Here is a 27,363-nt window from a genome sequence, read left to right on the forward strand (position 1 = left end):
CGCCGCATTTTGCAGCCTAGAATTCCTTACCAGCGCGTTCTGCACAATTTGGTAAAGAAAACGGCCGGCAGCATGGCTTGAGGCATGCCCAGAGACTAAAGTGCTTATAATGTTATTTAAAAGATGCAGCAGCAGTTCATAGTGCAACCAAATGCGTGTCTCCCCACAAGTAAGCCCTACTGAATTCAATTGGGGTTACTCCCAGAAAAGTAGACGTTTAGTTGAATTCAATGGGGTTTATTCAATGAGTGTTGTTTAGTCGTCTCCGACTCTTCGTGACCCCATGGACCAGAGCATGCCAGGCCCTCCTGCCTTCCCCTGCCTCCCGCAGTTTGGTCAAACTCATACTTGGGAGTAGACACACCTATAATTGCAATTTGTTCTCTTGAGCGGGGTAGAAGATGCAGCTTGACATTAGTACAGGTACAAACACAGATGCAAACTGTCAGCCTGCTGATTTTCTTTCACACAACCTAAACACCTACTGCTAAATCACATACTGCTAAATCTGTTGACGTTGCACCCAAATTCACTGCCTGAACATTATTTTCAATTAAAAAATGAGCTATGGTCAACTTACTACCCCTCCTGTTTCCAGAGCAGATGTAGGACAGACCAAATGAACAGAACATGCAAGAGAGCCTTCAGCAATGTATGTTGTGTGTGCATACTGACTGATCCTTGTTCAAGAATAAAAGTGTTTCATATACTTAAAAGCAGTATTATCTCCGAAATGTTGGAACAGGAACTAACCCAGGGTTCATGTTTCCTTTGGAAATGAGACAGTGGAGATTGTGGTGTCTTTATGATATATGGCTTGTTTGCAACCAGAGCCTACAGTAAAAGGGTTCAAAGCATTAAGCTCCAAGCGGTTACTGTTTCTCTCATGGCAGTGGATCCAAACTGCCAGATCCCACCAACTCATTCTTCCTCCAGCTTGCAAAAAAACACATCTTTCTCTCAAGCTCTGCTTTTTGTGTCTGCTAACTCTCAGCTCAGGGTGGGACTCCATGCATGGTTACATGTATGTTAAATACTTGGTATGTTAAATACTTTGAATACTCTAAAGACTAATGGAGGTGCTAAGTATTATTATTATTATGTTTCAGTGAAGTTCGTGTTATAGGACAGACACAAATTAGAAAACATCTCTTTGAATCTGTAGTTCACTAAACATGAATTATACATCAAGTATTTCTTCACAAGGCATGCTGTTATCAGGTAAGAGTCTTACTTCACAACTGAATGGCTGCTGTTTTTCCTGAGCTTACATGCAGTATTGGAAAAACATTAAAAACTGTATTGAGGAGGAGAAAGGAAACAAGCAGGTGTGGGGAAGAGTTAAGCACTCCATTCCTGTCAATCAGTTATTTCCTGCAATAGTTCCTGTGTCCCTGCATTTCACTTACAAAGAAAGCACACATGTTCTCAGCCCTGTTTCTTGATAATGTGGTGTTTCACCCTCACAAAGGTATAGAATGGCTATGGCTCTGTTCCTTAATTGTTTCCCACAACTGTTTCCCCCCCTTCAGACCACTTGAGGAACAGTTTGGCTCCTATTTTGTCACTAATATTGCACTGCCTATTGTTTCGGGGAGAGTGTGTGATAAAGTCAGAGTGGCAGCAGAGAAACTTTATATATTTACTCAGGTATATGAACTTTCAGGATTTGTGAAAAATGCCTCTTACTGGGAGCAAAAACAAAGACGTTTGGCATGGAACAGAAATCCATTTGCTACAGATCTAGCTAGCTTCCTCCACGGCTTCTCCCACGCTAGCTGTTCTGTATGAAATCGCTATGCTATGTGTGCCTCACTCACATTTTACAGGTAGTGGGTGTCTACCCAAGACCATCACCCATCTGTAACCCTCTCAATGCTTGTTTCATCTCTTTACTTAACACAGAAGGTCTGGGATGTTGTTGGAGAAGAACAGATAGGTAGCATCATATTTACAGGAGCAGATACCCTTAGCAATACTTTTCAGGTTGTTGTTTTTTTTCAGAGGCATGATTTTAACATGGGCAGTGATGTGTTCATACCTCATCAAACACACAGCATAACCATCCTTCCTAATTGTGGGCACTGTTTGATAAAGCCATAAAAAGGCTGTAAACACTTTTCCAGCCATAATTCAAAATATATTAAAATATTAGCAAAGTACTGCTTAAATCAGGAATAGCCAATGTGAGGCACTCTAGATTTTATTGGGACTGCAGCTTCCCTCATACCTTACCAGCATGGCCAGTGGCCAGGGATGATGGGAGCTGCAGTCCCCAAAACACGCAAAAGACCCCTGGATTGAATGAAAAGGTGCTACAGCACTATAAAACGAAGAGTAAACATATTTTTAATCGTGTGTCATTCCTACTTAAACACTTCCAATTCAAAATGAATGTGGAAAGACTTTTTTAAAAATTCATGGGCAGTAATGGGTAAACACAAATAGAAAAGCACTTGGTGGTAAATCAAGGTGGAGAGACTGCGGCCCTCCAAGTGTTTTTGGACTGTAATTCAAGAATCACAGTCCAACATCATCTACTGTTGAAAATTGTAGTCCATCCAAATCTGTAGGGCCATCACTGTGCTATATAAATAATTCTTTAATAAATTATCACCTGAAATTAATATAATTTTTAATTGCTGCTCAGGGGAGCTGAACCATCTCCACCTACAGCAGCTACATCATGCTTCCCAGTGTGGAGTGAACACAGCAGGATGAACATAGAGAAAATGTGTGATATCCCTAATTAGTATGGAAATGCATTGCAATTCTGTTTGTAGAAGAGAGCAATGATTTATACACTCCTAGGAACCACCTGTTTGGAAACAGTCAATGTTTACATAATTCAGTCCTCTGTTTCCAGTAGTAAAAGCATTTTTTTCTGCCTATATGCTGTTCAGGATGTTCATTTCAGTGTGCTCAATTTGTCTCTGGTTTTGGAAGTGCTAATACTTATAGATTTGGTTCTTCGATCATTATGTAGGTTCTTGGATTGTTATGTAGGATTACAACACATGCTTCAGCAGAGCCAGTTAATATTACAAAATCTCTTTTCACAAACTGCCATTGTAATGTGTTAAGCTCTAAGCCCTCTAAGGTTCAGGTTAAGTACTAAGGGAACTAATGAGCACCGGGTTTTAAGTTCTGTACCTTTGTGGGAATTTGACAGCTTACACAACCATTGGCTTTGATAGAATTGTAAATTCATACCTTCTTCTGAGAGAAGGCTGATAGGGAGATTGTTCTTAGGCATACAGTTTCTTGAAAATGTAATCTACAGTTTTGTTTTTTAAGTGCTTTTTAAGTATCCTATCTTTCCACACCACTTTCATTTTAGGAAATGCCAGCTCTTTAGTTGATGAATTTGTAGCAAACAACATGTCACTCTCTGCTAATTGCTTGGAAGATGATTTAATCAACATTGCTTTTGAAGTTTGCAACACTAAAGAAAGAGGTACGTTTGATGCTTTTCTAGATCTTATTCCGATGAGCAATTGGGTGTGTAGAGTCAGTGAAAGTTTGTACATTTATTTGTAACTTTTCAATAAAACTTATCCAGCCTTTCCTTATAACGTTTGCAATGTAAAATCTATGAAAATCACTGCTTCTTCCCTCCCACCCTGCTTTTTAAATAACAGAAGGTGTACCTGCATATGCTTTTATAAAGTATTTGGAGGATATGACTGGGCATAGCCTTGAGAATGGTAAACTGCTCACGCTCTACAACATGCTGGACCCGAAAAGGCAAAATGTTCTTGTTGACAGAGAAACATTTCATGAAACTATGAAAGAATGGATAGCCATATGCTGTCAAGATTGGTAAGTGAAAGTCCATTTTACTCTTCTCTGCTTTCCCATTGGCTTTAATTGAGATACAATTTGATATAATTTCTAAAACGCAGAAGCAGTGGCAACAAGGCTTCTATTTCTTGTACTCTGTTCTTCATTCTTGGTCTCTGACCGCTTTGGGGCAAAGCTGGAAGCCTGCATAGTCTACAGGGTGGGTAATGGGACCAGAAGTAGAATGGTAAAGCTATTGCTCATTACATTGTTTCCCAGTGCCCAAGCCCCTTTATGCACATAACTTAAGTAGTGGAGCTACATGTTATGAAGCACATGGGTTACTTAGATTCTCTTAAGATTTACTTTTAAACTGCAGTTACAAATGTACAGGATTTGCATTGTAATTGTAATATGAGGGCAGAAAAATTGCAGAGGAGAATTGCTGAAGAGCACATCTGGTTCCTCAAAAATGCCACAGTTTTGGCTAGTTTTCCTAAGATGGCTTTCTTCCAACTGGGCTCTGACTCCAGAATAAGTCTTAACTGTAAGGAAAAATAGCCTGGGATAGTGGCAGAGGGGGATGTTTGTATTTGAGAAAGTGGAAACTGATAAAAGAACTGTTGAGCACTGCCTCCCTGCCTACAAGTTCTTTCCCACAAATCACCTCAGTCTCTACTTACAGGTTAATCAGCAGGTGTGTGTTTGGGAAACTTTTATAAGACATGGGTTCTGCTATGATATTTATTTCATTTATTGTCGTCTTCTTCTTTAGTATAGTTTTTTTTTTTAGTCTATTAAGGACACATTTTGCTTATGAAAGACACACATGGAGAGGGAGACAATAGGGGTTGGATGGTGTATAGTACAACCAGTGCTTTTTTGCACCTGGAGCTTAGTTCTGGCACCCCTCAGGTGGGTGCCATTGCCATTATAAGAGAACCTCTTTTTCTAGAAAAATAGCACTGAGTACAACTCTGAGGTAGAATTCTTTGATTCTGTTTTGTTCCCTGCTGTTGACTTTCAGATTCATGTACTGTATGATTCCCAAGCACTCAGGTATGAAAAATTGGATTGATTGTTGGCTAGGGAGACAAACAGGGGAGTAATTTTATAGATAACATGGGCATTCTGTCTCTCCATATATTACCTCTCTGTTCTGCTGGATATAAATAAGGATGAGGCTGAAGCCAAATGTTCTCCTCTTAATTTTTTTACTTCACTACTAAGGTGACTGGGAAATGCATCCCTAATATAGTGCTGACAACTAAAACTGGAAATTCTTACTGTCAATTTCTTCTTAGCCTTTATCTCTAGCTACTTGTGGAGAAGATCTCAAGCACTTAGAGACAGTTTGAAGTGCAATCCCTAGATCATTGTTAATACAAATAAGATTTTGGTCAAAATATTACTTCACAATATTTTATCACATTAATTCTAGGGTTTCTCTGTGAATTCTATAGCTTATGCTTAATATAATGAAGTTGTTTGCATAAATTCAGTAAAAGAATTTTGCAAGTTCTTGAAAAATCAACCTTACCATTACCAAATGTCTTCAGACGGTTTAAGAACAGCTTTTTTTTTTTTACCTAGCATTTCAGAAACAGAAGTTGACAAGTTCACTACTACCACTAACAGAAATTTGCATTGCAATGGTGAGTTGGTGGATGGCTTACTTCTCCAGTCATGCATTATTCTTCACAGATGTGGGTGCTATTTCTGTTAAAAGCAGAATCAATCATGACTTATTTCACTGACTACTATGGATGCAGTGTTTGTGTCAGGTCCTGTGGTACCTCGGGTTACAGATGCTTCAGGTTATAGATGCTTCAGGTTACAGGTTCCACTAACCCAGAAATAGTACCTCGGGTTAAGAACTTTGCTTCAGGATGAGAACGGAAATCACATGGTGGCGGTGTGGCGGCAGCAGGAGGCCCCATTAGCTAAAGTGGTACTTCAGGTTAAGAACAGTTTCAGGTTAAGAACAGACCTCCAGAACAAATTAAGTTCTTAACCCAAGGTACCACTGTATCTGGAGCTGGCCTTGTGGGCTGTCCTGGGAAATTTTAAATCAAATTATCCAGGAGAAGCTGTAAGCCTATGCTTAATAAAGGACAATTGCCACTACTACTGTCATTAACTTGAAGGGCATTACCCAGCACAATTTTGGTCTAGTGAATGTGGATAGAATGGTGGACAGAATGTTGAATGTAGATCTGGATTCAGTTCTTCACTAAGTCTTACTCAGTGGCCTAAGCTACTTCAAAGTGCACCTTCTGTTTTTCATGCGGTGATTGTATTGGATTTTTATTTAAAGAAAATTAGATATGCTTAAGCTCAGCTGCCTCAAGTATGCCTAACACTTGCATTACGGCCAACATCTACACATTCATTTTATGTGCCTACTTCTCACAGGTTTGTGTTACAGTGTTCCCAAAACCTAGCTTGAAACAACCAATGCCGCCAACACAATGTCGATACGTATTGCAAAACAACATTTAATACAACACCCTTTCCCCCTTTGAACAGATATGATGTCCTTCTTATCTGATGAAGATGCTGACATATATGAAGGAAGACCTGGAGATTCTGAAATGGACATTTCCAAGTAATGTTTATGAATATGAAAGTTGAAGGAATTCAGCTGTGTACATTGCGTGGTGTTGCTGTTTACATTGCAAGAGGGGCAACACCATTGCCTCTTTCAAGGCACTGGGCATAACTCAGTGCCATCCTATTAGATTTTATCAGCTATGATGGGTGGGGTCAAAAGGACATGTTGCTGACCTCACCACCACAATCCTGTCCACGTCCTTGGCTGAAACAACTGAATCCTACCAGGTATAATTTGATGGTGGTCCAGGAACCTCCAGTGGACCTGAACTAACTGTGGCATCAAGTTAACACAGATTTGGGTGATTTTGCCCATAAAGTGGTTCACAAATCTCTCACAGCAGGCTATTGACTGGTGGGGTTTTTTGGGGGGGTTGGGGTTGGTCAATGATAACACTCTGGTCTGGACCAGCTGGTTTACCACTCTAAACAGTGAATTGCTGGGCAATTTACTGAGGATGTTACAGAGACAGAGTATTAGACCCCTGCAGGGAGGTTGAGTCATAGCCAATCCAAACCTCACTAGTGAATGATATGCCCATGACAGTGGGGCAATATTCACCCACTGATTTTTCTCAGTGTGCTCTGTAGCAAAAACCTAGGACATTATCTGTGGTATGCGTTGGGTGCATGATGTATTGAGACAGCTCCATGGTTGCCATGGCTGCCAGGAAGTCCTGAAGTGGCCCACATAGGGCAGCATCAACATAGATATTGATGACCCTCAGAACTAATGTCCTGGGATTCTCCAACATTACCCCTCCACCATCTCAGTCAGGGAAGTTATAGGGCTGCAAGGCAGATGGTACTCCCACTAGAACCCTGTTCTGTGTCTGGCTCCCAGCACCAAGTACAAGCTATCACATCCAGGTCCCAGATGGTCTGACCTTCTGGTGAGAACGATGGGATTCTTATGGATCACTGCCATGCCCCTCCCTATCCCTCCAACCTTGACAAGCATGGCACTGAATAACCAGGCATGCAAAGCTAGGTAAAGTCAGCCCTACCTCCCCAGGTCTCTGGAACACACCAGATTGGGCACCTCACCCATGATCAAATAATGGATGAGAATTGTTTTATTAGACTGACCTGGTATTAAGTAATACTGGATGGGAGGGCAGGCCAGCATGCTACCCAAGTTTGTGTTGGGGGAAGGCTGAGCAAGGCAACAGGTGTCAAGCATCTACTCCCTACTTGTCTATGACAATATTGCCTATTCCCTGTTCCATTCCTCCCACACCCCAGGACCTTAGCAGTAGCTGCTTCCTGACTCTTCCTCACCTTCTGTCTGTGCTAAAAGCACATTATGCTGTTGCTGGTTTTTTCCTCTGCCCCAAGGCCACTGTTCAACATCAGTGGGAGAGCTCAGTATCATATTACCACCCACCAAGCAGCCTGCGTATGTACCCTCTAATGGTTTCCATGTTCTCACCAGATTGCCATTCCCCAGTAGTCTATCTCTCACCAAGAGGCTGGGTGAGGCACATACACACCTGACAAGTTTTTTTCCTGGCTTTTGCCCAGGAATCAATCCAATCAGTAATCAAACATTTTGCAGGGTTAATGCAAAGGCTTGGACAAGCAAGTATTAGCATGATTATTCCTCAGGTTTTGTTCATGTCATCCCAGCTAGGATGGGCACACTGGATCAGGGTGGGTGGATATTAAGTACACATTAGATTTGCACTTAATGACTTGTAAACCTGCCAAAGGTTATAAACTGAGGAAAAGGTGTCTTAATACTGAAGGCCTACATTTTAATTTATTAAGGGCTTTCGACTTAAACAGCAGCGTTGAAGACTTAAAATACATGAATCAGAAAATGACTGTGCAATTACTGGGAATGCAGAAAGTAATGGAGTTGTCTGAGGAATCCTATCTGCAATTGACAGATGATATTGTAGAGCTGAGAGACAGACTGGCAAGGTATTATTTTCTAAGTGTGTGTGTATATATACTCTCTCCTTTTCTCATTTTTGGAAGCACTGTTTGAAAGCATGTTATTATGACTGCGCTGCCAGTGTACAAAAAGGTCAACTCACAGATCCAACTTCTTGAGTGGATCGCTTTAAGAGAAGTATTTAGATAGATTGGTGGGTGGGTAAGAAACAGGACCAACCTGACAGAGCCTATTCTTCTGATCAGTACTCACATGTAGTTTAAAAACCAACAAGGCTAGGTGGTGCTGGGCTCCATTTTCCAAAGCAGTGCCTCTTCTGACTTTATAAGTAGGCAGTATTAATGTTCTATTTAGTTTGCAACCTGTTCCTATGCATGTTTAATAAGAGGTTTCTCCGAGTAGGTTCCGTGGGACTTTCCAGGCAAGTGGGAATTTTTTAAAGATGCTGTGGGGTGTGTAGCATAATACCAAATGGATGCTTTGGGAGTAAGGCATAATGGCTGCCACATCTAAAGGAGCAGAAAAATTAAAAAGAACACAACCACAAAATGCTGCAGCCATGCCCCTCTCCCATTATCCCTTCCTCAGTGGTAGAAAAATACACCTGTATCAGCTGCCACTGTGCTTGCTCACAGAGAGAAGTTATTTTCACTTCTCCTCTGTTCAGAACAGATGTGAGGCTGGGTGTCCAATCCTGGCATCCAATGAAATGTGGGCATGTTTGAAGGGCATTCAGGGCAGTAGAGACTGAGCTAGTGAAAACAGGAACCGGGTGGGAATCTTATTGTGGCTTTTTGAAGCAATGTTTACCAAGACCTTCTGTGGGTGCTATACTGGTGGGACAACCCTGATGTAAATTGTTGGTTCATCTTTTTTTTTACTGCTTTTGTGCCTTGCCCTACTTGTGAACTTTGCTGCTGCTTAAGAGCTTTCTAAAGACTCTACTGAAATGTATATAACCTCTTTTTTTTTAAAGCATGCAGAAGCCTTTAGAAAACTACAAATACATATGTCGTGAACTTGAAGACACCAAGAATAAAATGGCAAGCTTGCATGAAGAGAATGGTGTGATCCGTAAATGTGTCGCAAGTCTGGTATTTAACAGCTCATTTTTTATTGAGGTTGCTGCTTTGAGAGAGATAATGAATTCATTAGTAGTTGACATTTTGACCCTAATATGTTCAGAACTTTATTTTATTTTTAAATGGTCTTGCCAATAATCTGAACATCATCAAGTATAAATTCAAAAAACGCTATTTTTCAAACTCATGCGTTGTTCACATGCACTTTGATCCTGATATCTGGAATTGGCTGCCAATGACTCCCTGCTAGTTGTATGCTTTGCAGTAAACCCAAGTTTGCTGCTATGTAATGAGTGAAATGACTGCGGGTTTGAATGTAGGGTGCTTCAATTGATTTGATGGTAATCTGGCCTTTTACCCACTGTCCATGAGCATCCATGTATTGGTGTTTTTATGGGTGCTTTATTGTGCTTGAAAGCCAAGGCTTAAGAAACCAGATTGCAGAAAGGCCTTTGGACAAGCACGAGACCCTTACCATATAATTTATGGTGCCTTCAAACCCAGAAGCCAGCCATTGTGAGTGGCATTTTGAGCCCTTTACACTTGAGGCCAAGTGTTGTTCACTCTGGCTTACCCATCATGCTTATACAACCACCAGACAAGCTGCCGGGGACTACAGGGGCAGCTTCTACTGTTGATAAAGTAGATGGGTCCAGACCCTTGCTTCAAAGCCACCAAGAGGGCAAACCTTAATACAGTTCCCAGCCAATTGTAGCATGCAGCTGCAAGACATCACTATTGCGGGTGGAGTGTGTGTGTCCTATGCTTCAGTGTGTACACACAGCCTGTGTAGCACTTTAATATACCTCTCACACACTCATGAAAACAGGGATTTTCTAATGAAACCAGTGTTAATAACAAAAGGGCTACCTTTTCTCAACCAGCCCTGTCCATGATTGGCTACATTGTCATTTGTCCAGCCTTAAATTCAATAGTGCAGACAGACCCATCCATTCCTTACCTCCACATAAGCTTTGTGTAAGCAAATGCTCAATAAGTAGTTTGTCTGGAAGGGCCCTGAGTCTCCCCACCCCTTAATGCATTTTCATGCATTTTCATTTCTTAAAACAGAAAGAAAGCGTGAAGTCCCTTGGTATAAAACTTGTTTCGCTAGAGGAGGTAAGTGCAAGGTTTCTATTTATTAATAAAACAGCTTTATAAAGATACATATCTTAATGAAAAATTCTGGCTATGTGGAGGTCTTTTTTTTTTAGTAGCAATAAAATTTGCCCATGGGGCATATGTACAAAGCTCCTTGCATCGAGTTAGACAAATGGTCCATCTAGCTCACCATTGTCTACACTGACTGGTAGCAGCTCTCCAGGTTTCTGACAGAGGTCTTTCAGTAGGAGATGACAGAGGTCTTTCACTAGGAGATGCTAGGGATTAAAGCAGATACTCTGCCACTAATCTACGACCCTTCTGAAGAAACATCTAATATTAAAGGGGGGGGACTAAAGGGAGGACTACGATTTTGTTTATTCAGTATGCTATAATCTTATTTCAAACATTTCTTTTACCTGGTGTTTGATTTTTATCAACATATTGCTTTTCTCTTGTTGGATCAATATCTCATATTTGTTTTGAAGACTACTCACATCTTCACTTCCTTTCAGTTGGTGATTACAGTGCTAGTGAGTTAACCACCTAGGGGAAAAAACTGGTTGGCCTAAAGAGATTATCTTAACCATGTTGCTGATTTAAGTGTTTCTTTTTCAGCCGCCTTCTTTGTAAATTCTGTAGTCTGCAGCTGAATGAAATTTAATCTGCCATAAATAAACAATACTTCTAGAGTATGCAGTATAACATGAACCATCTCATGGGGGATTGCAACTGAATTCTCTGTTAGAAACAATAAATCCATTTACACGTGTCTGCATCCTTTGTATTGTGAAGAATATACACATTAACATATAATCCTTTTGGTAATTTGCACTAATCTTTCTCTTTGGCATTAGAATGCAAAAGCCCATGAGGAAAGAAATACTTCTGTGTTTGAAGCATTATTGTTTCTGCGTTCAAGGGAACACTTTAAGAACTTTTTACAGGAAATAGTCTCTCAGAAGGATAGCATGTTTCAAGCCCTGATAGAAGAAATTGTAAGTAGTTTTATTACTGAATGTTTATTCTGGTGTTTCATATGTGGAGACTGTCAAGAAGTAAAAATGTTCTAACTCCCACCTCCTCTGCCTAACTAGGCTCAAACCTTTAATCTCTCATTCACCTCTTTTCTTAAAGGACAGAATAACAAAGGGATTACTAAATATAGAACAGGCTTCCTCAAACTCAGCCCTCCAGATGTTTTGAGACTACAATTCACATCATCCCTGCCCACTGGTCCTGCTAGCTAGGGATCATGGGAGTTGTAGGCCAAAAACACCTGGAGGGCCAAGTTTGAGGAAGCCTGATATAGAATGTGTGTATGTCACAGTGGACTTCCAGGTAGGAGTTTATTGTAGGATTGGTGTTTTTTACGGACGTAGGTTTTTCACAGCATTCACTCAACATCATTGACATCAAAATGTCAGTTTATTCATCCTCCTGCCCTTTAATCTGGATTTACACTTCCTATGGAAAATCTTGTTACCAAGAATCTATTTGCAATATCTGAACAAGCTATTTGCAGTATGAAGCCCCATCTGGAAGCAACCACGGTGATGTCTGTATTGAATCAAGATTTGCCTTGAATGTAAAGCAAACAAATACATTATATTTGTACAAAAATAATAAATGTGAACTAGATAATGTGTCAGAAGAGGGCAGTATTCAATTATACAATCAGAGTAGAAGCTAGTTAAGTAAAAGGTATGTGCCTTTTGGTTATTTTCTAAGACTTTAACCTTATGGGATTGTAAAGTCTAATTTTATGACCTGTAGTTCTGATTAAACCTAGGCTGCACTTGGTCTTACAGTTATTCATGAGTCTTGTTACAGCTGATAAATTATAATCACAGGACTGAGGACTCTGTAATATGTTTCAACACCTGAAAGCATCTTTTGTTCTGTAGTTTCCCCCCTTCAAACATCTATATCCTTATCTTTCTAGGAGCTGAAACAGAAAATGGATCACTCACTAGTAACTGTATTACAGACATTGGCCAACTTTTGCCCATTCATTGAAACTTGGAACAAAGTCTTAAAAAGATTAGAAACATTTCTGGAAGGGCCACAACTTTGGATGAAATCACCTTGGTATGTTTTGTTTTTCCTTAAATCGAGAGGCAATCTTAAGCATACTTAACTTGGAAGTAAATCCTTCTGACATTAAATGGACTTGCTTCAGGGTAACATAGATGAGCCTTGGCTGCCAGATTTTTGTACAGGAGCAAACAATGTCATAATCAACAAGAGTTCAGCTGCAAAGTGAAAAAAACATTTTTGAGGCCAAATTGTGAGTGGGATGTCTGTCATGAGCTGACTGTAAATTGTATTTTGGTGTTGGAAAATCCAATTGTGTGACTCCACCCGAAATGAAGTAAGGGGGGGGGATCCTTAAATCTCCCATGTTAATCTCCATTTCCTCTTTGATTGTCAAACCTTGAACTTTTGTTCTGTCCTAGATAAGTGTCTAGTAGACAACCAGATATCACCTAGTAGACAGTTTTTAGAAGGCAAGTGGCAGGAGGCAGTTGTGGATGCCAAGGATAATATCACTTGGGTGTGCCACAAGGTTGCCAAAATTGCTCAGGTGGAGATTTGTAGGGTTGCTGTTGTTGACACCTGTCCGTCTCAAGGGACAATGGAGTGCGCCTCTGGGGGTGAAGTCAATTTGCTACATTAGCAGCACCAAAGTGACCTCCCTGGGATGCAAGTCTGAGCAGTGTGTTTGGAGGTCCCCTCTGGAATGGTAAAATCTGGGACATTTGAAAGGCATAGGAACTAAACTTCCTTCAGAACCAGAAGAGCACCTCAGGATGATTTGCAAGGCAATGGCGGGGGAGGGGGGACACGGGACGGGACCACAGGGCTAAAGTTAACTAAAAAGAATCTCTGAATGAGGGCAAGATTGGTAATTCTCTTGGGGGATTGTGGGACTTATGGTAAGAAAATCATCCTGGAAGCTGTAAAAAGGGAGGGTCATCAGAAGTAGTTAGGGTTTCATCCATTTAATCCTAGCCATGTCTACCAAGAAGTAAGTCCTCCTGAATTCAATGGGGCTTCCTGCTAGGTAAGCAGTTAGGATTGTAGCCCTAGTTGTTCATTTTGAATAGGAAGTCACATATTTACATTATATTGCATTTATAGAACATAAAAAATAAATGGAAAAACTATATCTAATGTAAGTTAGCCTGAGTGGAAGCCAGAGGGTTTCGGGTGGTTGTTTTTTTAGTGTTTGAAGGCTATGATTTAGCCAAAACGGCATTTAACTCACTCCAGTTTCTCTAAGGCTTAGATAAATGTCAGCTATTTATAACTCCTAAATTTCAAAATAAAACATAATACTGTTTTAAAGATTTCAAGGCACATCTTTATAATACTTTGCTTAGCGGTGTTTGTTTCTTTTTTTTAAAAAAAGAATTTAACCTTTTGGTACCTAACAAAAATAGGAAGGGGAAAGGACACTAACAATAGTGAAAAGATAAATCCTGCCATCCGGGAACATCTAATCTCATGTATACATTTCACTTTCTTTAGTGGGATTGTGTTATTATCTGTGTTATGGTTTAGTTAGTGTTTAGAGAGTCTTGCATCTTTGTTTAGCGCTGGGCAAAATAAAATGGGAAAGTGAATCCTTGTTCTAAATATAACCAGGAGGCGAGTTAATAAATCAAGGTTGAATGGAGTGCACAGCCCACAGTATGAAAAGGCCATGTTTTTAAATGAGGAATTCCTTCTGTGCAAAGAATAGTCATGTGCCCATTGGAATTCCCACAGCACTAAGACAAGGCAACTCTCTTGGCTGGAAAACATAATGGCAATATTGGTTCAGAAGCCAATGGTATCTCAACTGAATATGGGCAGCTGGCAGGTTTTATTAAATATACATAAGGAAACAACAACAACAAAAATCCTAATCTTTATTGGCCCCCCCTTTATTTTATAGCCTTAATGTTGAACTTCATGAGGAGGAGGAATTGGGTGAAACAAATGAACAATTGGAACAAAGCACACTTGAAGCAGAGTTTCAAGCTTCCACAAACTATAAGATGAATTGTGACAGTTGCTGCTTTGAGAGAGCGAACATCAGAACTTCCAAAGAGTCCCATGGAGCCAATCTAAGCAAAAAAGCTTTGCAAAATGTAAATGCAATCACTTTCAGCAGCCAAACGTTAACACAAACTCCAGAAAAAGACCAAATATTGGTACAATGTCAGACCTGGAAAAAATTGTTAGGAGGGAAAAAATGGTGGAATCCAGAAGGAAGGCTGGAAGCCATTTTGGAAATTTCTAAGACACTGGCAAATGACAAGAATACTGTGTTAGATGAAAAAAAAGAGTCATGTAAAGAGGAACATAAAATTCAGCCAGAACAGAAGAAGGGAAACCTAGCTGCAGCTATAAAACTGAAAGAATTGGTTCTTAGAATTCCCAAAGATCTCTGTGAGGGTGTATCAGAAAGCAACGTGACAATTCTATACGCCCAACAGATGATAAAAGCACTTCAGCTGTGGATTTCTGAAGGGGAAGGAAACTTTCTGTTTCAGGAAAACTCAAAAGAAACAAAGGAGAATTTTCAAATGGATGAAAGGATACCAAACTTGACTCAGGTAGTGTATGGAAAGCAAAACTTAATATAATTTGAAGCTCAATGAGCATTATAATAGCTCATTTCTGTTGCCTTCATAGGAAGATTACCCTGCTTCAGTGCACTTTATTTTCCAAGCTTCAGTTAACAAGCAGCATGCATGCTGTACTCATTTAGCTCATTTAAGATTTTTAAAATCTGTACCCATAGACTATCTATAATAGCTAAACAATTTTATTAAAATAGGTGACTACATGAGGGTCCTGAAAGCATTTCTGAAGCTATTTTGAGCACATAGAAGGCAAAAGCAGCCAAAGTGTGGGGATAATATCCAGTGTTAATCAAAGTAGACCTGCTACTACTACTACTACTACTACTACTACTAATTTCATTATTTATACCCCCAATGTTTGAGAGCCAAAACACATGCACATATGAGCACAGCTTCATGGGAGAGAGCTGGATAGCTCAGTTGGTTACAGCATGGTGCTGATAATGCCAAGGTTGCATTATACTGCATATTCCTGTATTGTAGGGAGTTGGACTAGATGATCCTCAGGGTTCCCTCCAAATCTACAATTCTATGATCAATAGGAGTTCAGAAGATTATGGGAGAGAGGGACCAAAAAGGTCATGTGTGTTGTGTGAAGACATCCCCACCACATCTCTAATGGGAACAACACAGTGATTTGACCTTGCTGTGTTTTAAGCTGCTAATGTAAACATACAGTTTACTTCTTTTCAGACAGTATATGAAAAGGGGAAACAGGGAGCAAGCTGAAGCATGCCCAGCCTCCTCACATTAATTATAAGGTCTGAAAGAGCCTTCATATGTATGTTGTAGGTGTAGAAAGCACTGTCTACACATTTAGGAATTCTCTGCAGGGTTTGGGCAGGAAGGGGTTGATGGAGCCCAAAGGATTTGTTTAAACTTCCTTCATTGTCCATGGTAAAGCGTGCTAGTTGGAGATTACTCAGGAGGGCTGCACAGAGCTAATGCTTGGAAGATGGCACCAACAGGCCTCTTGCAGATTAATATTACAGGCATTTTGGATAGGGAGCATTTCTTTTTCATGGTTTTGGTTGGGCTTCTTTTCATAGTGAGAGCATATGTTTTCTCACCTCTACAGGGATAATGCAGCTTTTAATATTCAGAACTAAAATATTGTGTTTATTCAGTCTGCAGAACCAACAAACTGTGAGGACTTCAATCACAGCAGTGACAGCATAACATTTGTTGGCATGAAAAATGAGCTACCCCATTGTTTTTCAATGGCTCATCAATGTTCAGCACATCAAGAAGACAACAATAAAATGAGTGGTAGGAGAAAACTTTCCCTAGAAAACGCTAAACAGAGTGTTGTTTCCTCTCTCCCACTATGCAATTTGGCTAATAAACCTGGAAGTGTGTTATGAAATTGACTTTAAGTATTCAGCAAACATTGTATCCTATATACCAAACAGAAATAAATGACATTCCTCCTTAGGGTTCCTCCAGACCCGCTATTCAGCATTCGTCTTGATGTGCTTGCTCAAAGCTTAAGTGTTAGTCTGTGTCTTTACTGAGCATTCATCCTGATTTGCTTATGAGATAGATATACAACAATGAGTATCCGTCCTGATACGTTTGCAGTGAGGTTACACATCTTCCCATTGATAAATTGTTCTTCCCAGACTTTTCAGTGAATGTCCCTGTCGCTTTCCTAACCCCAAAAAAGGGGATTTATTGTGCTAGGGTGACAGAGCATTTCAATCCTCTTTAACTGCACCAACCTATATTTCCAATTTGTTCCTGAATCCCTCCTGCAAAATAGTGACATTTGCCCCATTAAATTTTTTTGCCAGCAGCACACAGTTAAGACTGTCACTCAGTTTCATGTTTTTTCTCCTGCTAACCAGACGATCTCACCTTCTCATTACTTTAACTGATGTCATTATGTTTTAATTTACCCATCCCGACAACTCAAGTATTTGCCGCTGGACTTGCGGGCAACTGCCAGCTTCCTATCCTTCCCCCACCTTTAAAAGTCTATCAGATATAGAGGATTCAAAGTTGCAGTTTTTGTTAGCAAATTTATTTGTATGCAGCATCTCCATGAGCATCATTCCTGATTATTTAAATTTCAGTTGTTGAGTAGGAAGATAAGTTAAACTGTTGCTAGGTATAATCAGACTGAATTGCCTGGAGTTGTTCTGATGGGTTATGGTTGCCAGGCTATTGTTGCCTGAGATAGAGAAAAACATATGCCACATCTATACGCTTGAATGAGGATGTTCAAGGCAAGGATGGCACTGTTTCTGCAAAGTTTCATTTTTTCCCTAGCATTTATTGTGTGGTTCAACTGTATCATTTTAATAAGTATCTAATAGTCCTTCTCTGTTCTCTTTGTACGAGCAGATGAAAAATACTCTGAAATGGAAAAACCTGCATTGGTAATGAAAAACAGAAAACCTAGCAAGGTAAGCAAATGAGATTATAAGAACCTTTAGTATTTTATATTTGAAATTAAGCTATATTCATGTCGGCAAATATTCATGTAGGAGTTGTTTCCTCTAATGGAACAACCTGCATTTCCAGGCAAACTGGGGTTACAGCATCATACCTCATTCATTTTCTGGTGTAGTGGTTTTTAATGTATGTTTTGATAGTGAACAGGTATTCATTCATTCCTAGACTGAAACTACCTGTAATTTCTCCAAAGCAATAATAACTATATTCATGACTTTCATAGTGGGATCTTGAACTACATCATGATAAGCAAGCAGGTCTAGCTCTAGTAAGTAGAGGCTGCCTGGCAACTCTATTGTGCTCTGTGGGTAAAGCTGGGTACAGATGGAATAAACTGGAATAAACTAACAGATTCTCCAAGCTTTATTGCCTTGATAGGTTTTTGTTGGCAATGGGTGGTTTGCAGAAATTACAAGTGTATAGGTATTGACAAAATGGGGATATGTGTCTTTGGAAAAGAAAATATAATAGTTAGAACTCTTGGTGCTTGGGAACCATTGCAATCATGGGCATAGCCAGGATTTTTGTTGGGGACACAGGCATTTGGGGGGGGGGCAGAATCTCAGTTAGCTATGTATTTTTATTGATTTTTATTGGTTTAGGTGGGCAGCTGCCCCTCCCTGCCCTCCCTGGCTATGCCCATGATTACAATGCTCTAAAGGAACATGAGGTGGACACCTGGCTGAAGCTTAAGGACATGTGGGCCTAGTCAGGGACTAGATGGGAAACCACCTGAGATATGTGCTTTGTATGTTACCTTGGGATTTATAATGGAAAAAAGCGAGATGTAAAATACAAACTTTCCAAATCTCAAGGGAAAGAATTTTGCAGAGGAGAATAAGAAAACTGAAATAACTTTGGAAAGTTGCATGTAAGTATGATGGTTGAGGCTGAACTGGAGGCAACAGTCTGAGATAGTTCCTAGGAGTAAGGAGTTGTGCCAGGAAATAGGGGTTGAGGGATAAAACCACGAATAAGGACTAGAAACCACCAAAGAATACAAAATGCACCAAAGCTCAGGAAGACCACGCTGCTTAGCCAAGGCCCAACTAGAACAGGGAGGCAACTTATGCTCCTTCCTATCCAGGAAGAGATCATGGCCAGCCTGGGTGGGTGGAGTCAACTCAGGGCTTGAGAGTATTTCATTGTCTAAATAAATGCTGCAACCTGCAGTTTGAGGACTTTTATTAGGCCAGCCACACACAGATCCAAGGACTTACATGTTTCCAGGTTCAAATTTAACATTATGCTAAATGTGACCTGATATTTTTCTTTATTTAAATACAGGCATGGTGGGGTGATTTTCCCATGGGGACCACAGATGTGGGATGGGGAGGTTAAATCTTTCTATTGCAGTCACAGTATGGGCAAGAATCCCCCATCCCAAGCTACAAAAATTAGACAAATGAACTGGAACCTTTCTTAATACGTCTGATGCTCATGCTTGAGGTGGGATTGGGACTGCAACTAGGGAAGGAAGGATTAGATTTAAATTCTCCTCATGCTGTGGACCCCAGGAAAGTGAGCCTCCTTCCCTGGCACCTGCAGTTTAACTAAGAAAACTCCCAAATATCTAGCCACACATTTAACATAACATAGAGTACTCTGAGTTGCATTAGCTGGAGAGAGAGAGAGATGGTAATGGATGCAATTCTGATTTAAGTACAGTTATGTTTTTAGGATCTTCCCCCATCCCTTCCTTCATCTAGACTAACTTGCTGCATGCCACATTATTTTGTTATAGTATATTCAGGACACTGGGCAGAACCCCGTCAGTGGAAGCCCTGCGTAAAGACTCCCACTTGTACAACAGGGCATCCCCACCCCCCATATCCTCCCCCCCAGCCTATCCCTGCACCTCCCAAAATTGGCTCTGGCAGTTCAGGAGAACCTCCAGAATAGTTTGCAGGGGGAGAGGATGTGGGATCATTCCATCTGGCAAGCTGATATGCCTGTGCAGACAGAATGTTTGTCACAGTGCAGTGTTGAATTCCATCCACTAAATGTTGCCCATTTAATGTAGGATTATAGTGTGATGCAGTTTCATCAACCTAGTTTGTTATACTCCCATACTTGTTGTCTACTTTAAAACAAATACAGTACAGTAATTCTAATTCAGTTACTCTGCTCTTATAAAATCTGACTGCAGAATTAACAACTAGTTGAACCAATTTCCAAATGATCCTTATTAAATAGCTTTTACTAATGTAAAAGCATTCAGGACTCCTCACAATTGCATTTAATACAGTTTTTAAAAGTTAGTTGTCGTTCCCCTTATTTTACTGGATTCTTGATCTGTGTGGAATAACTTTTTGTAGCTTAACAGTTTTGGTTTTTGATGGCATGTCTCTCTTCCTTGGGGAGCAAATTCTCTTGCTAATGAACGGAGAATAGTGTTCCCCAGGCCTCTCTTGACTTTTGACTAAGAATAACATCTGTCACTACCAAGAAGCTGTGTGTAAAATTAGAATTTCTCAGGGCAGATTGAGAACAAGATTTGTTTATGCCTTGTGCTTTTAAAATAGGATGACGTTGCAGAGTTTGCTTTATTGTTAGTGTGTGTGCTCTAGGCATCAGTTGGAGAGAATGAGTATCTTCTACACCACCTATGGAAAAGAGGTTTCATTTATGGTCGCAAAAACTTTCAAATATAATACCTTGTAAGAACATTACTTGATTTCTTGGTGAGAAAATTTCTTTGGAATAAAATAACTCAAATGTATCTATAAGAACTAGGCTAAGACCTGTAAGAAATGAAATATTGCCCAAGAACATCTTTGAAACCTTATGCATGGCAAAAGCAGTACTGTATGTGACAAATACTTTATCCAGTCTTGGGGTACCCATGGCCAAAATGTACATGGCCAGACACTCTTGACCGTGTGGTAGAACATTGGTTTTCATACTACATTCATTATCGGTTGACGTTACAGCTGTGCACAGCAGGGCAGAAACGTCAGTGGAATGTTGTGGAGGTAGTATTGTCTGCAGAAGTCCATATCTTCCTTTCCTAGGTAGTATACATTTCACAACAAAGGGCTTGGGATGTTTGATTTTTTTTTAACTGATTCTAGGTATTTCTCTAAATCTATTTATTTACAGTATGTATATTCCACCTTTTAGGTGGACAATGGGTTTCCAAGTGAAAGGGTGCTGGTCCCTTATTAAGGCTCTTGGGGTGGAGGAGTGATGATAGAAAATAGAAACTGCTTCTAGTGTTATAACTAAGCAAACTAGCATGTGGAAATACTTCAATTTGCTCTTGGCACATTCTGTCATTTGTTTTGAAGGTATCATGGAGAGTTTGGTGCATAGTTTTATGAAACTGGACATCCCCTTTTGTCTTTAATTTCTCTGTATTGGTGGGGTTTGATTCTGTTGATCAAGAATGGCAAAATGTCCCCCCTCCATGTCAAGCACTTTCCCAGTCTATGTCTAAGCGAATTCAGATGAATAGACTGCCTAAGGGCAAGCACACTTGGTCTCTGGTAGCATAGTTGTTTGAAGTGCTGTTTTTTCTAGAAAAAGAGGTGTCAGAACTCACCATGAACACTTCCGCTGTTCTCTTATAATGGCAATGACAGGGGTGCATTAAAAACCTGACTACCAAATTACCGAAGGTTCTTCACCAAAGCCAAACTAAACCTTTTTCCTGGTACCTTTCCTGGGAAAATCAGAGGCTCACTATGTCAGATTCCTACTGGAAGACCAGACAAACCCTAGAACATTAGCAGTGGCAAAGTTTTTATCGTTGGTTGCAAGAACCAATGATCCCTATCTTTAAGTCTGAACAATACGCTTGTTTAACCTGGTGGTAAGCTGTCTGAATTGTGTATTGCTTTGTAATGATTTGTTGGGTCTCTAGACCGTAATAAAGATTGATATAATGGCAATGACGCCCACCTGAGAATTGCCGGAACTGAGTTCTGGTGAGTTCCGGCTGAAAAAAAGCCCTGATTGTTTGTATCATCCTTCTAAGCCGTGGGGAAGATTTGGCTTGCATCCGATAACAGATGTGTGGTTAAGATGGCTTTGTGGACTTTGGAAGAGAGATCTTGACCCGACATGACCAAGAGTAGAAGCACATGGACACAATGAAGCAGTTGGCGAGACAGGCCATAGCTATAGAACCTTGGAGAGCTCCGACTGATAAGAGCGATATCCCCCCAAACCCTGGCCCACCCCCACCAGGCTTTCTGTGTTTCTCAATTGCGTTTCATCTGCTGCATTCTGTGCGCTATTGTAGAGCAGGAGGCAATTGGCCTCTTGGGTGAATTGAGCTTGGCAGGCCTAAGGATCCCAGTTCAGGCTCCACAGGTTCAAAGCTGTTATGTTTCAGGTTTTGTATCAAGACCTCCTGGTCATGTTCTTCAGCTCAAGATGCGATGGCCATGGGCTTGACTGGCTCAGTCTCTTCTCTTTCCAAACCTCAGCTATCACTCAAGGCCAGGACTATGGCAGGCATTATTCCAGAGGTGCCAGTCATAAACATTTCCATTCTGTGTTCGTAAGGTGGCTCAGTGGCCTGAGGAAAGTTGGTATTAGTGGTAATATGGTAGTAACATCATTATGATAAGCTTGAAAGCACCAGAGCCTTTTTGGAGGAAACAGACTAGTCTTAGTAGAGATTTGTCTATTTTTGTATTGTGTTTGTGTCAAGCTTCTGACATTGATTGGCTGAGCTAGTGCAATGACATGGAGCATTCAGTTGCCCAGGGAACAAAAAGAGTTTGTGGTCTAGCTTCTGTAAAGAAAGGAAATGTTGCACACAAGAACAGGGTGACATTGTAGGAGAGCACCAAGGAGGCAAGAGGTAAGGAGGCTGAAGAAAGAGAGTAAAGCAGGCACTAAGATTGAGAGAGGCACAAGATTCCCTTGGGGGAAAGGGTAGAAGAGGCAGGGAATTCAGGCAAGATGGGGCTAATTGGAGAGAACTCCGTAGAATCTGCGCAGCAATTAAGGTCAGAAGGGAAATTTTTAATATTCAATTCTGTATTGTTTTTAACACTTGATTGGAAGCCACCCAGAGTGGCTAGGGAAACTCAGCCAGATGGGTGGGGTATAAATAATAAATTATTATTATTATATAAGGGACTTTATGGTTGGGGGAGAAGCAACAGAGTGCTAAGAAACCAGGGCTGGATCTACATTAATCTTTTAAACGTTATTGGTTATATCGTTCTATAACATCACCTTACCATTGTGGGTGGCTCATAGCTCTGCAGTGCCCTCTGGTGTCGTATTCTAATAACACATTATTAACCATGAGTGTAGATCCGCCCCAGGTCAAGGGACAAAGCAAGTGTGGCCTGAAAAGGTACAGAAGAGAGATGGGAAGGTACAGAACTGAAGAATGAATGGGACAAAATGGGGGAAGTAGGATTGCTGCTGTGCGCTACTGGTAGGAAGGAAGTTGGCCATTGGGACTGGTAGGGCAGCAGACAGGGAGGTCAGCAGTAGGTGGAGACAGAACCAACAATAGGTGGAGTCAACTAATTCTAGTTTTGTGCCCATCCTCCTCCCTACTGAGTTCTACAATGGGAACACTGACATTAAGGGGGAGGAAGCTGACAGCCAGTGCTTCACCCTGGACCGGATATAAAACAGAAGGTAGGCAAGTAGGGCAGACAGAGGTTGATGGGGCAGTACCACATCTGCCCTAATGGACAAGCCTCCACAGGTTCACTGGGAGCAATATTCACTGGCCTTAAAATTTTGAGAGAGCACATTTAGCAATAGATAAGTGGAAGTAAACCACCCTTTTGACTCACGTGACATGTGTTGGCTCATAGTAGATTAAACTAGTGGTTTGCCACAATAGCTAACAGACTTTCCACCCATATACAAACTTACTTGTTGATTATGCTAGGATGTTGTTTGCATTCCTGTAGGATCGTGGAGAGGAAACAGGATGTGACTGTGCATTATGGTGTGACTATTTCTTGGTGAACAGTAAATGGGTACCGTTAACACTTAAAAATGTTATGTACATTCTGTGGCAGTACTAATACTACCTGTAACTAAAAAGCCTTTTAAATGTCTGTGACATATGTATTATGTCCCTGTGTGTAATATGAAACAAGTATTTTGTTACAGACTCATGGACTATTAACAAAGTAACTAACAAAGTATACAATTGTTTTCAGAAAACTAAAGGATTTGGGCAAGTTATTGATCTAAATAATAGATATACTTGTGTGATGAAATTTCTTGATTGGCAAAATTGATTGCTGCTTTTCTGGCTGCTGGAATATTCAGTATTGGCTCAGTTAGGACATTTAAGTGTATTTGGCCTTCTTAATTATCAAATTAAAAACACTAAATATGTTTCATTCTAGGGTCTGGTTTTCCAAGCAAAACATTTCTGCTTCAGATTACTGAAGTTTAAAAAAATCTTTGCTCATCTGCGATAATTGCTTCATGTAAAAAAACAACAATCCTGTATTGCCTATGTCAGCTAATCATTTTAAATTGGTGAAGGACTTCCAGTTGTGCAAACTTGATAAATGTTCATCTTCCATCCTGCTAGGAACCAGTCCTAATATTATTTTCTAGCTTTGTCAATTTTACCACTTTCTTTGAGGGGGGTGGAGTATATAAGACCTACATATGAATGGATATGCATTTTGTTTAGTTCATCATTAGTAAATATTGCAAGAATTGATGCATAGATATGCCTGAATTATAATGTATTCTTAGGATTGATCCACACTTTTCCATGTACAATTAGATTTAAGCTTCAGCAAAAGTCTGAAAGACTATATTGTTGAGAAAACAGTAGGACAGAGACTGTGGTGGTGTGCACACACACACACACACAGAGAGAGAGAGAGAGAGAGGGAGAGGGAGAGAGAGAAAGAGAGAATGTGCTCTCTATCTCATGAATGTGCCTCCCAAATATCTACAAAACTGCGTAAGGATTACATGTCCCCATTTCAGGCTTGTTTTTACTGCCCTTTTTCTATCTTTGTCTTAGGGTTTAAGGATGTTCAGTCTTTTGCCATTGTGTAGTTTACACCAGTCATTGTGTAGTACACAACTAGTTTGAGTAAGTCCTGTACATGAGCAGCCATTGCATTGGGCAGAGTGAGGTGCCTGCCTCAAGCAACTGATTTTGGGTGTGAAGGGCAGCACATGTATGGTTATTTGTTTATGTGTTTTTCCTGCCAGACAGGAAAAGAGGTGATTGCCTCAGATGCCAAAATAATGGGTACTGTGCACCTTGACTTGGTAGGGGGCCGGCGGGTTGGGGGGGGGAGGTACTTTGCTGTTCTGGCTCAGGCAGCAAAATGTCTTCTGCCTGCTCTGGTTGGGGATGACAGAGCACTGATGTCAGCAAAGCTTGTTTACATTCTGCCTGCTTTTCACAATAGTTATCATCAGATTCTTGGAAGGTGGCTCTTCATTTCCCTAAGTTCCTTTATTTTCTACATTTATCCAGTACAGTTTTTAAAATGTGGTGTGGTGTGTGTGTGTGTGTGTGTGTGTGTGTGTGTGTGTGTAATGCAAATTATACTTATGTAAAAGTGTTTTGGAAAAGTACTGACTGTGAACCAAGAAACTGCTTTCATGAGCCATAGAATTAAAATAGATGGCTTAAAAAAATTAACCCTTCCACCCTCAGATATTTTTGCAGATATAGACACCCAGTGCCTTTTCTTCTTTCTGGGGGTACTCGAGGGTACGCAGTACCAGCACTTCCCCCCTCCAGATGTTAAAAGGGTGACACTTATTGTAACAAATTCATGGGGAGTACCAGCAGCTTTAAACAAAACACTGTGGTAACCCATATAGAGATGATGTTAACAAGCAAGTGTTGTTTTTGATAGTACAGATGGATCTGTGTGTGACTATCAAAATGCAAATGCAAATGTTATTTTCAAACACAGATTTATCAGATTCCCCGGACTGGGCTGGAGATCAAAGTGATAGAAGAGCTTTCTATTTCATGCCATAGTGAATTGAACTACAGAAAAGTACTTGATTCCCCCCCCCCATAGGTTTGTTTATTTCCTTGTTGGGAATAATAGTCTTCAGAGTTAAATGCCATCTTATTTAAATCTGCTGTAAATAAATGTAACAAGAAGAATGCTATCCATTCACCTAATCATTTAAAATCCCAATGAAACATGAAGAGGATTACCATGTAATTGGATTGTGAATGAGGCCTTGTTTGTTTGTTTGTTTGTTTGTTTGCCTTCTTTGGGGGATTTATACCCTGCCCTTCAATAGAATTCTCAGACAATCTTAGAATAAAAACAAACAAATACAAAATATGCACAAGAATGACAATGAATAGCATTACTGGATTGTCACATGTACAAAACTGAGGACTGGAATCATTTTCCTCTTTTTGGATTAGAAGGCTGCATACTCTTACATCATTATAATTTTGCTAGATTTAGAGTACAATTCTATAGCTGGGATCTGATGGCTGAAGAGTGGTAGAATTTGGTGGGAACTGCTCTGTGTTGCATAAACAAGCACTTGTGGAGGAAGAGGAGTGCGGGGAGAGTGCACCGCCCCCAGCAGCGCAATCCCGGTGGGGTGCCATCGCGGCTGCCCCCCCACTCCTACTGGGAGCCACACCCCTGCAGGCGGTGCACCACACCCCCAGGACACGTACCAGCCCCGTCCCCACCTGCATTCCGCCCCCTTGGTGCCGGAGCATGAAGCTCTGTCACTGTAAACAAGTCCACAATATGTTGCTGCTGCTGTGGAGTTACTAGAGAGCCCAGACATGATGTTGCATAAAAAGAGCAAATGCAACTCAATCCCACATCACTAAAAAATATGCAGAGCAAAGCTCCAAAGACCTGAGTAAATAAAAATGTTTTTATCTGGTATGTAAAAACAGATAGTGATAGTGCCACAGGTACCTCCCTGGGGAGGGCATTCCACAAGTGGGGAGCCACCATTGAGAAGGCCTGTTCTCATGTTACACCCCCCCCTCCATATCTCCCTTGGAGGGGAGTACACAGAGAAAGGCATTAGATGATGAATGCAGGGTCTAGATTGGGTCATGTAGGCAGAGGAGATCCTTGAGCTATTGGAGTACTGAGCTGCGTAACACTTTATAGGCCAAAACCAGCACTTTGAATTGGACCTGGAAACTAATTGGTAGCCAAGTGCACTGTGCCAGGATTGGTCTTATGTTCAGGCCATCTTGCCCCAGTCATTAATCTGGCTGGCTACTGAAGTCTGCACCAGTTTCAGTTTCCAAACCATCTTCAAAAACACCCCCACATATAACACAGTCATTTTGTAATCTAACCTAGACGTTACCAGATCATAGCGAACAGAAGTTGAGCTATTCCTGTCCAGATAAGGGCCTAGCTGGGTCACCAGCTAAAACTGATTGATGGCGCTTCACACTACCAAAGCCACCTGGACCTTAAGTGATAGTAGTGAATCTAGAAATACCCCCAATCTTTGAACCTACTCCTTCAGAAGGAGTGTAACCTCATCCAAAGCAGGCCATGTCCCACCCATTTGGTCAGGTGAACCACCCACTAATAGTGCAACAGTCTTATCTGGATTAAGCTTCAGTTTATCGACTCTCCTCCAGTCAAGGCCAATACATCAGTCTAACCACTGCCACACTTGCAGATGTAAAGGAGATATATATCTGTATATCATCAGCATATTGCTGACACTGTACTACAATTCTTTGGATTACCCCTGCCCTTCAGTAGTTTCATGTAGATAATAAACAGCATAGAGAATAAAATTGAACTCTGTGCCTCTGCATACTGAAGGCTCCATGGGGTCAAATACTATACCACCATCT

General features: G+C 40.7%; 1 protein-coding gene across 5 annotated transcripts in view; it reads left to right on the forward strand.

The window, feature by feature from the left end:
* Positions 1–333: 333 nt before the first annotated feature.
* Positions 334–27,363, forward strand: part of IRAG1 (inositol 1,4,5-triphosphate receptor associated 1) — an 83,791-nt gene continuing 56,761 nt past the window's right edge. For all 5 annotated transcript variants that reach the window (XM_053391176.1, XM_053391186.1, XM_053391196.1 and 2 more), the window contains exons 1-14: positions 334–652; positions 1,110–1,221; positions 3,341–3,457; positions 3,642–3,822; positions 5,377–5,438; positions 6,313–6,391; positions 8,167–8,322; positions 9,273–9,390; positions 10,450–10,497; positions 11,337–11,477; positions 12,425–12,570; positions 14,423–15,086; positions 16,244–16,385; positions 17,463–17,524. In XM_053391176.1, the coding sequence (XP_053247151.1) occupies positions 1,176–1,221; positions 3,341–3,457; positions 3,642–3,822; positions 5,377–5,438; positions 6,313–6,391; positions 8,167–8,322; positions 9,273–9,390; positions 10,450–10,497; positions 11,337–11,477; positions 12,425–12,570; positions 14,423–15,086; positions 16,244–16,385; positions 17,463–17,524 (1,962 nt within the window). In that variant the 5' untranslated portion in view covers positions 334–652; positions 1,110–1,175. The remainder of the gene's footprint in view (positions 653–1,109; positions 1,222–3,340; positions 3,458–3,641; positions 3,823–5,376; positions 5,439–6,312; positions 6,392–8,166; positions 8,323–9,272; positions 9,391–10,449; positions 10,498–11,336; positions 11,478–12,424; positions 12,571–14,422; positions 15,087–16,243; positions 16,386–17,462; positions 17,525–27,363) is intronic.

The sequence above is a fragment of the Podarcis raffonei genome, chromosome 1 (genome assembly GCF_027172205.1).
Source record: "Podarcis raffonei isolate rPodRaf1 chromosome 1, rPodRaf1.pri, whole genome shotgun sequence".
NCBI lineage: Eukaryota > Metazoa > Chordata > Lepidosauria > Squamata > Lacertidae > Podarcis > Podarcis raffonei.